The sequence below is a fragment of the Cheilinus undulatus genome, linkage group 21, assembly GCF_018320785.1.
Source record: "Cheilinus undulatus linkage group 21, ASM1832078v1, whole genome shotgun sequence".
NCBI classification, from domain to species: Eukaryota; Metazoa; Chordata; class Actinopteri; order Labriformes; family Labridae; genus Cheilinus; species Cheilinus undulatus.
The window spans coordinates 33,042,794-33,058,841 of NC_054885.1; the positions used below are offsets into that span (position 1 = coordinate 33,042,794).

General features: G+C 38.3%; 2 protein-coding genes across 2 annotated transcripts; one reads left to right on the top strand and one right to left on the bottom strand.

Annotated features, from left to right (window-relative positions):
* Positions 1–1,218: 1,218 nt before the first annotated feature.
* On the bottom strand, positions 1,219–8,355 carry dxo (decapping exoribonuclease). The gene is made up of 7 exons (XM_041817365.1): positions 8,215–8,355; positions 6,485–6,967; positions 6,127–6,353; positions 3,585–3,804; positions 3,348–3,483; positions 3,117–3,211; positions 1,219–1,546 (listed from the first exon to the last, which is right to left on the bottom strand). The coding sequence occupies exons 2-7, from the start codon at positions 6,955–6,957 to the stop codon at positions 1,426–1,428; spliced, it is 1,272 nt and encodes a 423-aa protein (XP_041673299.1). The 5' UTR covers positions 6,958–6,967; positions 8,215–8,355; the 3' UTR covers positions 1,219–1,425.
* Positions 8,356–8,416: 61 nt separating this feature from the next.
* LOC121503667 (serine/threonine-protein kinase 19-like) lies at positions 8,417–14,841 on the top strand. The gene is made up of 7 exons (XM_041778184.1): positions 8,417–8,538; positions 12,856–12,951; positions 13,036–13,178; positions 13,256–13,491; positions 13,630–13,727; positions 13,864–14,011; positions 14,327–14,841. The coding sequence occupies exons 2-7, from the start codon at positions 12,858–12,860 to the stop codon at positions 14,370–14,372; spliced, it is 765 nt and encodes a 254-aa protein (XP_041634118.1). The 5' UTR covers positions 8,417–8,538; positions 12,856–12,857; the 3' UTR covers positions 14,373–14,841.
* Positions 14,842–16,048: the final 1,207 nt, after the last annotated feature.

The window sequence follows — 16,048 nt, forward strand, 5'->3', positions numbered from 1 at the left end:
TATCAAACAAGTATATCATTTAATTTTCTAAAAATGATAAATGCACTATAATTGGATAAAATCAACAAAGTGATTATTCCTCATTAAGGGTACACATTTTAAATCAATTATCTTGAGGCTTTAATCAATCTTTTTGCCAAAGATGCACAGATGCATCAGATTAAATGTCACATGTTATGCAAAATACACTTTTTCAGGCTTTTCTAACAAAAATATGTGCCCCTGGTCTGTCCACAATTCCAACAAGACTCAGAAAAATCCATTCCCTCCCCCCTCTCTTTCAACACCTTTTAGGAAATGTGTGCTAAAACAAGCTATTCTCAGATTTTCCCCTCATAATGTCATATGGGGAGGAACAACAGCTATTCCAGAGAATAAAATCATAATGGGACAGAAGATGTGACTTCTTTGACAGACTTTGACCTTTTCTTTGTGGTCAGAGATGAGAGAAAATTTTGGCATTGTGGGAGTGTTACACCACAGGGAGTGATGAAAAAACATTGGTATCAGCATCAACCCTGATGTTTTAAACCAGTGCATCTCTACTTTTTAGTGAGTATTAGACCTGGCAGACATTTTCCCAAAGTCTGTTGTTGTAAACAATATTTTGTGACCTTGCATCATTCAAAAATATTATGTTGGCATATCTTAAAAACCTGATACTACCCAGCCCTACTTGATAGCATCACCTCTAAAGGATAACAGACTTTTGACTGTTCATTACATCAGTAGCTTCCTCGTCAAAAGGACACAAACATAGCCTGATTTGTGTTGAATAAGTTCACCTATAAAAACATTTGGTCTATGTGGTGCTATGCATTTTGGGTGTTGGCAAAATTGAGACTGTCCTGAGAGGAAATGTTAAAACCTGACTTCCCATGCATGAGAGGGAGTAGACATCCCTGAAAAACAGAAAAGACAGGGTTGACCAAATAATCTATTTTTATTAACTTCCATCATGGAACTCTATGCTTATTGTAACAAAAAGTGCACACAGCGAAACCTTCAGACAGCAGTTGCTAGACAAGCTCTTGGAAGTGTTTTACCCTTACAGCTGACCTGAATATATTTAGTAACTGCTGATCAGATACTTACTTGAAGTCTTTTATTAATATGAATTTTTTTTTACTTTCTTCCTTTGTTTAAGCTGACATAACATTATTTGGGGTTTAAATTATTGGTATAACAAAAGAATAATAAAGAGTGAAAATACTGATCTCTGTCTTTAGTGTTTTATTTAAAAATCTGGGTAAAAAGGTTCACTTCATACTTCTGCAAAGATGCCATCAGAGGAACATGAAGTAAAGATCATAGTGGCCAGATGTAAAGAAATCCTTTAAATGTTTGGTTAATAATCCTCTGTTGGAGGTCTGAATAGGCAGACCTTGTTGACCATGTCTTGGTTGTAAATCAGGACCGAGGCTGTTAGTCTTGACTTCTTGTGATTTCCTCCACATACCACTGAGGCAGGAAGGAGTACTGAGAGTCCCTGTGGATGGAGTAGGTCACATCTCTGTGAGGCTCGTAGCAGAACAGGTACACCACACTGGAAGGGAAACAATAAGGTATCAGCGGTTAGGTCTCACTTCAGGAGCAGCATCCTATAAAGGGCTCTGTGTAGACCGCTAAGGCCAGAACTGAATTAAAACAGTCTGGTCTAAAGAGGATTTACAGTTTTGCAGCTCCAGCTGTCTCTACTTTTACTCTTTTATTTCTTATCGTTCAAGAGTCTCGTTTTCAAAAGTGTCCTGGCCATGATAGGCAACAGAACCGTTTACAGAAAGCAGCAAAGGAAAAATGAAATAATCAAATAAGTAAATATCATTAAAAAACACATAGATCAGATTGAACATCTGGAGAGGGATTTGTCTGCTCTCAAGTCATCCAGAATCCTCTCAATTTGCCACAACCCAAGGCTGGAGAGGTGAGGGAGGCAGCCAGAGTCAAGCACAAAACACGGTAACACACAGCCAAGGTCAAGCTCAACGGAATTTTTTTGTCCAGTCCTTTTCACCCTTGGTCATTTTCCTGGATACCCCCAGCATTTTATGGGCCCTTGGGGCATCCACAGCATGATCAAGGACTCTTCTACCCACCCTGAAGGTACCCTAAGCCATTTTAACCACCACACCAACCCCTTACTTTGTCCTAAAGGTTTGGACTTTGTTATTTTTCATTATTCTCTCAAGCTCCTGGTAATATGCAAGGACATCCAGAGCATGACAGGGGGTTGTGTCAATCCTCCTTCCCATCTGAGGATGCCCTCAGACGGGCTTACTCACCACATCTAAGCCTTACTTTAGCCTCAGTTTTTTGCCAAAACATGCCAAAAGTTCTTCATAGTACTATATATGTATGTATAACTTGTCATTTTGGTTAAGATATCATGTAAACAAAACACAAATGCTGTTAAATGTGTGATTTACTGCATAAATCACACATTCTGATTACATGGGAAGGACTGCATGACAGAGTTACTGCATTAATTAATTAAGCTCTACATTAAGTACAATAAATCGCAATTATTTGCATGTTTTTTGTCCTTCTCACTCCTTTTTTCAATGTTGATTAAATTTAGCTTACTGTCTACAGTTTCTTCTGCATTACGCTGTCTGATTTTTGCCACCCCCCTTTTTAAAATTTCAAGAAGTCAGCAAAAGCTGAAGTGGGAATCCAGCAGGACATATCAGGACAAGTTAACCACAAGCAAGTGGGACGGGGTGATATCTACATCCTGTGACTCGTACTTGAACTAGTGACGTCTGTAATGTAATGAAACTATCCTTCTCCATATTACTCCTTCATGTCCTCCATTTTTTTGTGCATTAAGAGATTATGTCAAACTACTCGTAGCATTTATACATGGACATCATCATGACATCAGACTTGGGTGCGTTGCCTGGTATTTCCTGACTGTCCTTTTAACGTCAAGTTTTGCCTGCAGAGACTTCACCTCCTCCCCTCTGAAAGAGTCTCCTGCTTTAGGTAGGTATGCAGTAAAGTAAATCAGGTAAATTTCAGATACAGAGTGTCCAAAAATATTCTAGAATTCTGTACGAAAACAGCTTCAGAGAACTAAATTTATGCAAACTAACAGAGTAGATACTGAAGCTCACCTTGGGTTGTCTTCAGTCACTGTTTGCTTCACAAAAGAGAGGAAATCACAGCAGAAGTTCATACACACTGTCGGCTTCCAGCAGTTCTGTTCATTCTGTTAAGAAGAGTAAACAAACATAAAAGTGAGATTTCTGGATGTAATATGGTGATCTTGTGTTTTCTCACATTTAAATTTTGTATACATCAGAATGGTCAATTTTAGAACCATTTTTATTCATTTCTATTTGTACCTTAATGAGATGGGAAATCTTAGCGATGGGAAAAGTCTCCACACCAACAACCACTCCATCATGATCCCTGAAACCCGCCACCACCCGAGGGACCCCGGGGAGAAAAGACTGAGCCCACCATTTGATCAGCTTGAACCTGAGGAACACAACCATGAAATAATGAGCAAACATTTATAAAAAAAAAGGTAAAATATTCAACAAAGTATGACCAAAGATTTTCATTGTTTCAGCTGGTACCTGTGGAAGTTACTGCGCTGTTTGGGGGTGCAGATCTCTGCAGAGGTCTTTAACTCGACGTAACACGCAGGAGGACCTGGAGCATTTGGGTCTTTATCCCGACAGTCCACCTCACCTGAGAACACAAGGCGGTGATCTGCAAGCCGAGTTTGCACCACGGTGCAGAAGGCCTCATTAGTGTTGACCACTCCACCTGGATCAGGGGAACTGTGGACGTCATCTGAACAAAAACAGAGTGGTATCAGTTTAACATCTTCTTAGCAATGTTTATGTTTTATAGAATTGTAGTTTGTAATTCAGATGGGATGAGACTAAGTGGTGTGTATGGAGGATGTGGAGACTGATTAGGAATATTAAAAATAAAAACTGTAAGCTAAAACTAGTAGTAAAACTGTATGTAAAAGGCCTGGCATTTAGAGTTAGAATTATATTTTTAAAAAGTTAATTCTTGCTGAAATATTAAGTAAGTATTATGTCAACTAAAATTACACAACTTCAGTTAAAAACCTGATACAAAATCACAAATTTGATATTTTTTGTTCCATCTTCTGACATTTCTGTCATTTATTTACATTTTTTACATGAGCCATGCATTTAAGCTGCCAGGCTGGAGCTTGCTCTATAGCTCTTTCTCTTCTGCAGGAATATGGTTATTAATTCTAATACCACACTACTCTTTTCTGTTTTTAGTGCTGTAGTTATAGCTGAGTTCTTGTTACTTTGACTCAGTAAAATCAAGTCAAATTTTAGTCTTCTCTGCGTTTAAAACTATAATAAACTCAGACATAATTAAGTCCACTTAGTGTTGTTTTTTTCAGGGCTGTCAGCCATGTTTTCAGATTTTAAATAAGAATATTTTGCATTCCACTACAAGTTTTTAAAGTGCAAGGTGACAATGAAAAGCAATTCTTACCAGTGACTTTATTTTGAATAAAAATACATAGAGTTTTATTTTTCTAGGGGTGCACTGTATTATTGATATGACATCAGTCACATATTAGCATAAAAAGTTGACTCCTAGATTTAAACATTTTTGCCAGTATTTATAACTGATATATTAGCTGTAAATATCAGTTGTATGTACAAAGATTGTAGAGTTTTAGGCAGGACAAGCACATCTATGTCAGTTTAAGTCTATTTTTCACCCTCATGTCTTAACTTTGTGTTTTAAGGACTGATTTTTTTTTTGTTCACTGTGAAACTTTAAAGAGCTTTGAAGGAATTATTAGGCCTGAACTACTTTATACCTACTGGTATCACAATCAGCTAAATTAACTTTGTAAATACCAACAGAAATCTAATATTGTGCATCCCTCATTTATGATCTTTACTTTTAGATATATGGTTTAATGAGTGCTGCACTGCTGTACCAGTGTGGTCTGAAAACATGACTTGGATATGGGTGATAGATTCAAAAGGCTTATTCTATCAGTTTAATAATGTTAAACAATAATAACTATGCAGCAGCACATGTAACAAATGACTCACTGAAGTCAATTAGTCACCGTTCACGAGTTCCAGCTTAGTTGATTTTTCTGTGTAACCAACTTTATTAGACCTAACAATTAAGTCCAAAACAAACCAGTGCCAGACTGTTGCGTGGTGACATATGGTCCCCCATTTTCCGTCCCTAAGGCATCAACAGCAGCCAACAACAGACTACCCACAGGCCACTGCATGGCCAGGTGTATGATACCAGAGTGAAACGTCTGCTCAGGGCTTGCGTCCCCTGGAAGTAATAATATAATAAGAGCAGTGGTATTTCACCAGCAGCTAAGGCCCTCCACTTATTCTACACCTCAAACAAAAGATGGGGCTAAATTTCTTATTTTGTTCTCTCAAATAGAGCTGCTACTACAGCAGCCAAGATGGACCAAACAGCCGTTGTCTCATGTGCACGCCCATGTACATCTGGCCACCACCAGTGTGGGTTTGCTCATAGAAAACAATGGGGGTGATGGTTTTGGACAGGTGTCAGATGGTGCCGGTGTGGTTTGGGCTTTAAGCTCAGCCATTTAATCAACAAACCTTTACTTTGTTATATTTTTACTTTTTCATGTTTAATCTTTTAAGCTACAGGTAACCTACTTCCTGTTTGGATAAAAACCTGTTTCTATTTTCAAAAAAATACAGAAACGCTAGTAATGCTGACAGCCCTATATTACTTAAAATGATCAAGTCAAAAATCAGAATGATGATAAGCTACATGAAAACACTTACTAGATTAACAGTTCCTCTCCTTGACTTTAAAAGCTGCACTTTTTTAACTTCAAATTTCTTTTAACTTGCTGTATCTAGACTTAGTGTTTTAAAGGTTTGGAAAACCCTGCTCTAAGAGATATAACCAAAAAAAATCTAAATTTTTTTCCTTTTCTGACTTCTCTGGCTATCATTTAAGTAAAAACGTATATGCTATGCTTGAGTTATGTTTGGGAACAGCACAACTGAGTGTTTGAAGATGGTGATGGATATGATAATTCATCTATAATCAAAGTCTGAAAGAAAACAAACACTAATATTCTGATAGTATAAACCATCTAACCTGCACATGTGTACTGCTCAAACTTATATCCCCAGTACATCATCTCTTCATGCCTCTCTGTTCGGTTCTCTCTCTCCCTCCGAGCAGCCTCCGTTTCCACTTCGCTGATGTAAAGCGTGCCCCTGAACAGTGAGACTGCCAGCAACCAGCCCTCTCGTGCCTCATAGGGGGTCGTCAGAAGTTTGGTCAGGTGGCCCCGCCATGTCACAAAATCCACATCTAAAGCACTAAAAGAAAAGTGGGGCTGATTTGAGAATATGAGTCAAACAGATAATGCACTATAAGGTGGTTGGATAACCTGAGGAAATGAGAACATTAACAGCACGAAAAGGTTAAAAACAGCAAAACAAACACTGACCAAGATTTGTCTGTGGTGGTCTTCGACCTGAGCTTTGATCTATTTGCCAAAATCCACCGCAGGATGTGGTCCAGTTTCTCCTTTATGCTGTCGTCTCTCTTTATAAAGCGATCCTTGTATCCATCTTTAAGGTCAAAATTAGGCGTCCTGTCTGGTTCCACGTAATATCTCAACTGTCGAGTGTCATTGAAGAATCTACGCTTTGAGTCAAGAGAGAAACTTCCTACCTCCACAGGCTGTTTATACACAGGAAAGTCTCTTTCATACAGTTCTCTTCTAGTGCTTAAACACTGAGAGTGGAGTGAGTTTGACCTTGGAGCCGACCTGGGCTGGTCATGGTGACGGTAGTGGTTTGGTCTAAAGTGTTTGCTCTCGTAGTGACCTCTTCCACTGTCCTCTTCTTCTCTTTGGTAGGCTGAATGCCGTTTCTGGTGGTAACTGGAATTTGGATGCTGATATCTGTGGCGGTCCATTACTGTCTAGCTGCAAAAATAGAAAGTGGAAATAACATTTATTGATTTTTGAATGGTAATCCCTCCTGTTGTTGACCTAAAAAGACATCATGTTACAGCCTCAGCTTCTCTTCTATACATGGTGTAGCGCACATTTGTACTATTTCTTGAAATTTTCCTTACTCTGCACTTGCTTTATACTGTACAGATGTGCACATTATTTGGTCATACTTGTGCATGTTTCTTCAAATTGTACTATATAGATATTAAGTACACACATTAAATGAAATTTTTTTCATGGTCCTTTTTTTATGAGGATGCACAATATTGTCAAATAACATTAGTATCAGTGATGTAAAATAAGTCCATCAATGCTCCTTAATGTCTCATTTCACTTTAAAAAAAAACTCACGGACAGCTCTGTAGACAGGTCAAAAGTTATCTATTCATTATGTTATCAAACATATACCTTTTTACCGTCCCCTCACTTCTTTTTCAATAACAAGTTCTTATTTTCCAAGGTTAAGTTTGTGTTGAAACTTGGATCTACCTATGAGTGCAGGTCTGTAGCCAAACAGAAAGTCAATTTTCCGTGGTTTAAGATAGAGAAAACGCCGAAATGACACAAAAACAGTTTGAGATTGAATTTTTTAAATGCATGCGATTAATCGTGGCCTACTACAAAAATTCAGGGAAAATCGTGACTAAAACAATAAATCTTTTGATAGTCGTAGTGTATAATTTACACAATGTTAAATTTGTGTTTACTATGCTTCGTGTTGATTTTAGAGCATCAATTTGAAGTGTTTTAAATTTACTTATCGACTCCAGTGTGTGTGTTTTTTTTTTTTTTTTGTTTTGTTTTTTTGTCTGGCGCTAACTACTGTAATTTTGTTTGTCATAATCTCAAATCTACAAAATCAAACATATCAACTCGTTATCTAGCAAAACAGTCAATGGTGTGTCTATGTTAATGGAACTGTATTTCTAAGTAAGTAAACTTTATTTGTATAGCGCTTTTCACAGACAGTAGTCACAAAGTGCTTTACAGTAGTAGACATCTATAAAACGACCATACAGTAATATAATAATACAGTTAATATATATATATATATGCTTAACATTTTACATTTAAGTTGGTTCGTGGTTTGTTTTAGACGTCTGCAGCGTGACACATCCGTACATGCTTGTTTTATTACTAAACATTGTAATCTTCTTTTCCAATAAGCGTTTTCTGCAAAGTAATATTAGAACAACCGAATATTTAATGAAACCTACCACAGTCAGCATACAACAAAAGTAGTTAATGTTATGCTGTTATCACTGAAAAGCACGTCCTTACAGTAAACGCGATGTATTGAAGAGCACTTCAATAGTGCTAGATAATGCTAACAGCAAACCTAATGCTACTTCCGCATGCAGTTCCTCCTCCAATCCGCTGAGTGTCAGTCGAGGCGCGGCGCTATCTGCGAGCTAAGAGGCGACGAAGAGGATCTTTAAAGTTGTCTGTTGGAGCCGGTTGGATCTTTGGTGTAAACAGTCTATTGTTGAACGGGACTGGAGCTATGTGAAACTCATATCCCTTCTTAAACTACAATACAGGTAAGATTTAATGAATATAGTGTGGTTTAACTCGCCCTGATTACCGTTTGTGTTAGTGTCGAGAAAATCTGCGTTGCTAGCTTAACTGAATTAGCTTTATCAATGAGAGCAACAACTGAATGAATGAACCCGTGGGGTGCGCGTGCCAAACTCTCTGTCAGCAGAATTTGTTTTAAGAGCTGTAATGTCGATATAAAAACCTAGACAGATAGGTAACGTTTACTCTATACCCGGTATATAGTTAAATTTGTATAAGAATAGGTAAAAATAAGCCACTGGGTTTAAGCCCATTCCTTTTTCGGTTGCTGCCCGTTAAATTATTATTATATATAAAATGATTTTATTTTTGTTTTTAAACCGAAATAAAGCATTCATTCACACTCCTACACAACGTCAGAAACTTTTTGCCACACAAAAGCAGAAGTTAAAAAAGGAGAATAACCATTATTAACATACAAGAAGTATGCTGTACTTTGAGTAGGCTGTCAACATTTTATATATGTCGATAATTTAGAAATAAGTATTTGTCAATTAAACATTACTGAGTTTGTAAGCGATGCTTCTGAAAGCTGTTATCTATAGAAAAGATTTTAAATGCTCTCCTGTTTTATTCAGTTATTTTACCTCTTTTGAATATCTTAGTTTTATTGTAAATTAAAAACATCCTGTTTTAATTTTAATCATCTATAGACCTCCTCGACCAAACAAGGATTTTATTCACGAATTTTCAGAGATTTTAATCACATTTTATTTCTAAATATGACAAAACCCTTATTTTAGGTGATTTTAACATACATGTCTGTTGTCCCAGCCAGTCTCTTACTGTTGATTTTATGGACCTTTTAGAGTCTTTTAACCTTACCCAGGCAATGCAGGAACCCACTCACTCTAAGGGCCACACCCTTGATTTAGTTATTTACTGTGGCCTTAGTCTTGAGATTTTAACACAGAAGAGCTCGTCTCTCTTTTTAATCAGACCTGTACATCTGCCCTGGACTCTGTTGCCCCTTTTGAAATTAAGAAATTGAACAGTGCTCCACAGCCATGGCTAACACAGTCCATAAATGATTTAAAAAGAGACTGTAGAAGAAAAGAAAGGAAGTGGAAGGAAACATCTCACATATCACCCCCCCCCCCCAGCCCATATTTTAAACACAAGTAGGGAAATTTGTAATTATCTTAGTAGTTTTGAGCCAGTGTCCTTGTCCCTTTTAGCTTAAATTTTATCCCACATGAAAACAGCTACGTGCAGTCTTGATTTTATTCCCACCAAATTTCTCAAAGAGGTTTTTAGCATGGTTGGACCCAGTATTTTATCAATTATCAATAGTTCTTTGACAGAAGGCGTAGTTCTCTCTGTTTTTAAACACGCTGTCGTCCAACCGCTTTTAAAGAAACCGAACCTTGACCCCTCTGATTTTAATCATTTTAGACCTATTTCAAAACTTCCATTTTTATCCAAGGTCTTAGAGAAGGTGGTTTCTACACAGCTTTTATCTTTTATGTCTCACAACAACCTCTTTGAGAAATTCCAGTTTGGTGTTAGAGTGGGTCACAGCCCTGAGACAGCCCTCCTCAAGGTGACCAGTGATTTGTTTTTAGCAGCAGATAGAGGGGAGGGAGCCATTTTAATTCTTTTAGATCTCAGTGCAGCTTTTGATACTGTTGATAATGCTATTTTAATGGATCGTCTTATAAACTGGGTGGGCATCAGGGACACTGCACTTAGCTGGTTTTATTCTTATCTTTTAGAGCGAACCTTTGCGGTCACCATAGGTAACCACTCCTCCTCTACCTCTATTCTTACCTGTGGTGTACCACAAGGTTCGGTTTTAGGCCCTATATTATTTTCTATTTATATGCTGCCCCTTGGCCAAATCATTAAGAATCATAAAGTCTCCTTTCACTGCTACGCAGACGACACACAGATATACCTGCCCCTGAGACCTGAGGACCCGAGAAGCCTAACTGCTGTCATTGACTGTCTACATGATATTGACTGCTGGATGGCACAAAACTTCCTACAACTCAATAATTCCAAATCTGAAATCATTCTTTTCAATATTTCAAACTCTCCCAATACAATCACAAACAGTCTTGGTCCATTGTCATCAAATATCAAATCAACAGCCTGAAATCTAGGAGTAGTATTTGACTCCAACCTCACCTTCACAACACACATCAATAAAGTTATACAGTCATGCTTTTTTCATTTACGCACAATTGCCAAAATAAAACCAATTCTCCTCCAGTCAGACATGGAAAAGGTAATCCACGCCCTCATTTTTCCTGCCTGGACTATTGCAACTTGCAACGGCTTCAACTTGTTCAAAATGCAGCAGCTAGGCCTCTAACCGGTTTTAACAGACGACATCACATCACCCCAATTTTAGCGTCTTTACACTGGCTACCCATTAGTTTTAGAATTGATTTTAAGATTTTACTTGTTACTTTTTAAGGCACTGAAGGGTCTGGCTCCAGAATATATTCAGAACTATTAATCCCCTATGTCCCAGCCCGCAGCCTCAGATCCTCGGGGGGGAACCTCCTGGTCGTTCCAAAGTCGAGGCTCAAATCGAAGGGTAACAGGGCCTTCTCTATCAGAGCCCCTCGACTTTGGAACGACCTACCCGAGGAGATGAGGCATGCAGAATCATTGACATCTTTTAAATCACTTAAAACTAATTTTTATAGACTTGCTTTAAGTGATGTCATCTTCTTCTTCTTATTATTATTATTTAGTTTTTATGTTCTCACAGATTCTCACATATCTTCGTTTAATTTCCTTTTAATCTCACTTTGACTCCCTGTCAACCTAATTTTATTTCCTTGCCTCTTAGCTGTCTTTAATCATTACTGTCTTCCTCACTTTATTGCTTTTATATTTTTATCGCTTCCCTTTTGTTTACCTCTGTTATAATATTGGTCAATTTTACTGCTTTTATAGTTCTAAAGCTTGTTTTACCTTGCTCTACTATCTGTTTTTGCCCTCTTAATTACATTTTACTGCCTTTTCTTGTTTATCTCCATTTTGTTTTTACTCCTTTCTGTTTGTCTTTTAATGTCCCACGTTTTTAATTTTGGTCCTCGGTCTCAGCCTGTGTAGCTGGGTTCCTGCATTGCCTGGGTTCCTATCCTATCGCTTTATGGTACTGATGTCTGGCTTGCCTGCATCCTGATGATGTTAATGATGTCTTAGTTGTGCAGTATGGCTAATGTCTGCACTCTGATTGACGTCTGTGATGTCTTAGTTTGCATGGCATCTCATGACGTCTAGGTTTTGTTTATATTGATGTTGATAAATTATTATCTCATCCATATTTTTGGTTAGTTCTTTTTAAGTGTTGGATTCTGCTGATGTTGTCTGCCTGTCACATTATGTCTTCTTGTCATGGGTTTGTTGCTTTGTTTTCTGTTTGCTTTTGCACTAGTCAAAGCACTTTGTAAACCCATGTTTTTAAAGTGCTATACAAATAAAGTTATTATTATTATTATTATTATAATAAAGGTGTGAACGCTTAAAGAGTTAAATAAGCAAACTCCTGCTCACTGTCCACGTTGCACAAATACGTTGGCAACGACATTTGTCAGTGGTTTGCTTCAAGTTCTCATACCTGTTCTTGTTCTTTTTGAGTACTTTCTAAAATTTTACTTAAGTATATTTTGGGAACGTGATGTACTGCATTACTATTAAAGATGAACATTAACCACAAATGTTAACTAGCAAAAAACCCTGCTGTTTTGTTTAAGCACTACTGTCTAAAAAAAGCCACCTCTACAGAGTGCAATAGTGGCACATAATTTTGCTTTCCCACAGTTATGTGACAACCAGTGACCAATGTTAACCAGTAAATACTTTGTTACATGAGGTGTTAAATTTAATTTTTCCACAGGGTTGTCATCTGGCAAATGTTGTAATATTTTGGCCATACAAGTAGTTATTTTTTGTTATTCATTGTTACTGTTTGTTATTATTTTTCCATATTTATGTTTTTCACTTATTTATTTTCAGCAAATTGCTTTTAAGTGTTGAGAATCTTAAAGTAAGGATAAAGTATTTGATGCAGATGTAGTAGAATCAGTGAGTAACTCTTTATCAATTGTTATTATGATTTTTTGCTCAAATCAAGCAGCCCTAGTGCCTAGGTAGGACTTCTTTTATGTTGCTGCAGTTCTGAAACGGTTATTATTACTTAATTTTTTTCAGTATTACATCAAACTTTAAAAACGTTGTATCATGATTGACTGCCCTACTTTTGGGGCTGTGGTTTTCATTTTAGCTTATAGATGACTTCTCTGTTATTATTTCTCCTGCAGGCATGAACCGTAAACGAGCTTTGATTTCAGACACTTTCAAGATTAAGAAAAGAAGAAATGGCACTGAGGAGTTTGGAGCTGTCAATGAGGAAAATGGTAAGTCTAAGAGCTAGAAAACTATTAGAGATTTTATTAAATATCACATAGGGATAGGAATTATTTCCATCTCTTTCCACTAAGGACCAACTGACATCAGATCCAGCCTGGAGTACCTCATGACACTGTTTCCCAGGAAGCTCTTCAATGACGCCTTGCCTCAAATAGTTCTAAAGCATCAGCTCTACAGCATACACAATGACAAGACTCTGGTGGACAAGGAGCTGGTAAGATGATCCATCAGTGAAAGGCGATGTGTTAAAATGTTCAAAAACAGCCCACTGACCTCATTTTTGTTCTATAGAATAAGCTACGGGAAAGAGGAGAGCTGCTGATGTTCCAGCTGGGGTTTGATGCAGAAGCTTTCGCGCTGATTTTTGCCTCTGATTACAAGGCTAAAGTGCTGGCTGGAGAGGAGGGCAAAGTGACGAGAGCCACGGTGGAAAAGTTCTTGGAGAAAGTGGTGTCATCTTGCACAGATTTAAGCTTCAGCAAGGACAAGATGCTCAGAGAGTTCCAATTCACAGACTCTGAAATAACGTAAGAAGTACCCCAATCTATTATTTTTGACACATTTATATTTTACTTCTATATGGGTTTCATACTTCTGGAGTGGCTGAAAATGCAGAGTCTCAGACTTGAAATGTGTGGCACATGTTTTATTTTCACACCACATAGGCAGCTGGTAAAGTCAGGAGTCCTGACAGTGAGGGATGCCGGCAGCTGGTGGCTTTCTATTCCTAACTCTGGAAAATTTACCAAGTACTTCATACAAGGTAGGGGTAAAGAAAGACAGATGGCATACTTTTGAGAGAATTTCTCATGCCAGTTTGTAAATTTCTGCACAGATATTTGTCAGCTCCTTGCAAATGACCCGACTGTTTTTTCCCCCAACCATGCTTGTCTTTTTAGGTCGTAAAGCAGTGCTCGGCATGGTGAAGAAGTCCAAATATGGCGAGGTCTTAAAGGCAGATTTGGAGGAGCGGCGAACAACCTCTCTAGTGAAATTCCACATGAAATATCACATCCACGATATCGTGGGGGCAGAGCTGGTAGAAAGGTACAGTAATATTTCGTTGTAAGCTGGTTGATTTTGAGAGTTGCTTTCTCTTTGATCTGATTATTTCCAGTGGAGGTTTGGTGTCACATGGCCTACAAACTAAATGTCAGTTCTCAGGTGGCAAAATATGTGCTGGTTGGTACTAAAACCTGTAAAAAAACAGCAAGTATCTTCACCTTTTTTGCCAAAAACTATACCCCAAACAAAAGCTATGATTCCTAACTATATATCTTCCAACCGATTTTCGATATCACCTTGTATTTACCACAAGGAAATCCTCTTCAGATTTTCATATGATTGTTTTTTTCTTTGCAGCATACCCACGACATCAGGAACATTGTTGCGATTTGTTGACAACTGAACCACCTCAAAAGGACGAGCTGGCCGGTCCTCCATCTGAGCCTGTGTGAATGCTCAAATGCATTAAATGTACAGGTTTTTTTTTTGTCACTTTCTTGCTTTTCATAATAAGTTTTTGGGCTTTTGGGATGGTGGATAGACTCAGAAACTAAGAAGAGAGAGTGGGAAATGGCAGAAGAAAAGAACCACAGACTTTAAAAGCAAGAGGGATAACTTCTGCACATTGGGTGTGCGAAAATAGCCACTAGGCTACCAATGCCCTAAATGCATTACTGATTGTATGAGAATTGTTACCTACCAAATTAATTTAAGTTTTCAGAATTTGATTCTGTGCCAAATGTGTTGTATAAAACCTTGTGGGTTTATAGATCGTTAAAATATGTTGACATGACCTTGTCATAATTTATCTTGCAATAAAGATGACTTTCTGTCACTCTTATGTGAGAGGTTTGTCTCTGAGCCGTTCCATTTTTTCACTGTAGGTCTTTTTTCTTAGTTTTTTGTAAATGTAGTCCATCAAATGGTTTCCATATAGATATACACTATATTGCCAAAAGTGTTCGCTCACCTGCCTTGACTCGCATATGAACTTGAGTGACATCCCATCCTTAATCCATAGTGTTTAATATGTTGGTCCACCCTTTGCAACTCTAACAACGTCAACTCTTCTGGGAAGGCTTTCCACAAGGTTTAGGAGTGTGTTTATGGGAATTTTTGACCATTCTTCCCGATGCGCACCCGTGGGGTCACACACTAATATTGGACGAGAAGGCCTGGCTCTCAGTCTCCACTCTAATTCATCCCAAAGGTGTTCTATCGGGTTGAGGTCAGGTCCAGCTCCTGAAAAACAACCCCACGCCATAATTCCCCCTCCACCAAACTTTACACTTGGCACAATGCAGTCAGACAAGTACCGTTCTCCTGGCAATTGCCAAACCCAGACTCGTCCATCAGATTGCCAGATGGGGAAGTGTCATTTGTCACTCCAGAGAACGCGTCTCCACTGCTCTAGAGCCTAGCGGCGGCATGCTTTACACCACTGCATCCGACACTTTTCATTGCACTTGGTGATATATGGCTTGGATGCAGCTTCTCGGCTGTGGAATCCATTCCATGAAGCTCTCTACTCGCTGTTCTTGAGCTAATCTGAAGGCCACATGAAGTTTGGAGGTCTGTAGCGATTGACTCTGACCTCTGCACACTATGCGCATCCGCTGACTCTGCTCCGTCATTTTACGTGGCCTACCACTTTGTGACTGAGTTGCTGTCGTTCCCAATCGCTTCCACTTTGTTATAATACCACTGACAGTTGACTGTGGAATATTTAGGAGCCAGAAAATTTCAGGACTGGACTTGTTGCACAGGTGGCATCCTATCACAGTACCAGAATTCACTGAGCTCCTGAGAGCAAGCGATTCTTTCACAAATGTTTGTAGAAACAGTCTGCATGCCTAGGTGCTTGATTTTATACACCTGTGGCCATGGAAGTGATTGGAACACCTGATTTCAATCATTTGGATGGGTGAGTGAATACTTCTGGCAATATGGTGTACCGCTGCCCCTGTCTTAGTTACACTTAAATTCTGTGGTAAACGCTGATTAAACAGTAAACTGGTTTTTAGATTTGTTTAACAATTTCATAATCAGACTGCCAAAGTACTTGATCCTTCATGATAT

Bases quoted from the DNA above. Each gene is read 5' to 3' on its own strand.
- dxo (XM_041817365.1), bottom strand. From the start codon at position 6,957: ATGGACCGCCACAGATATCAGCATCCAAATTCCAGTTACCACCAGAAA. The intron at 3,484-3,584 runs GTACCAGCTGAA...TGTGTTCCTCAG, and splicing joins CAGCGCAGTAACTTCCACAG to GTTCAAGCTGATCAAATGGT. The intron at 3,212-3,347 runs GTACAAATAGAA...TCTTCTTAACAG, and splicing joins AGATTTCCCATCTCATTAAG to AATGAACAGAACTGCTGGAA.
- LOC121503667 (XM_041778184.1), top strand. From the start codon at position 12,858: ATGAACCGTAAACGAGCTTTGATTTCAGACACTTTCAAGATTAAGAAA. The intron at 13,492-13,629 runs GTAAGAAGTACC...CACACCACATAG, and splicing joins TTCACAGACTCTGAAATAAC to GCAGCTGGTAAAGTCAGGAG. The intron at 13,728-13,863 runs GTAGGGGTAAAG...TTGTCTTTTTAG, and splicing joins TACCAAGTACTTCATACAAG to GTCGTAAAGCAGTGCTCGGC.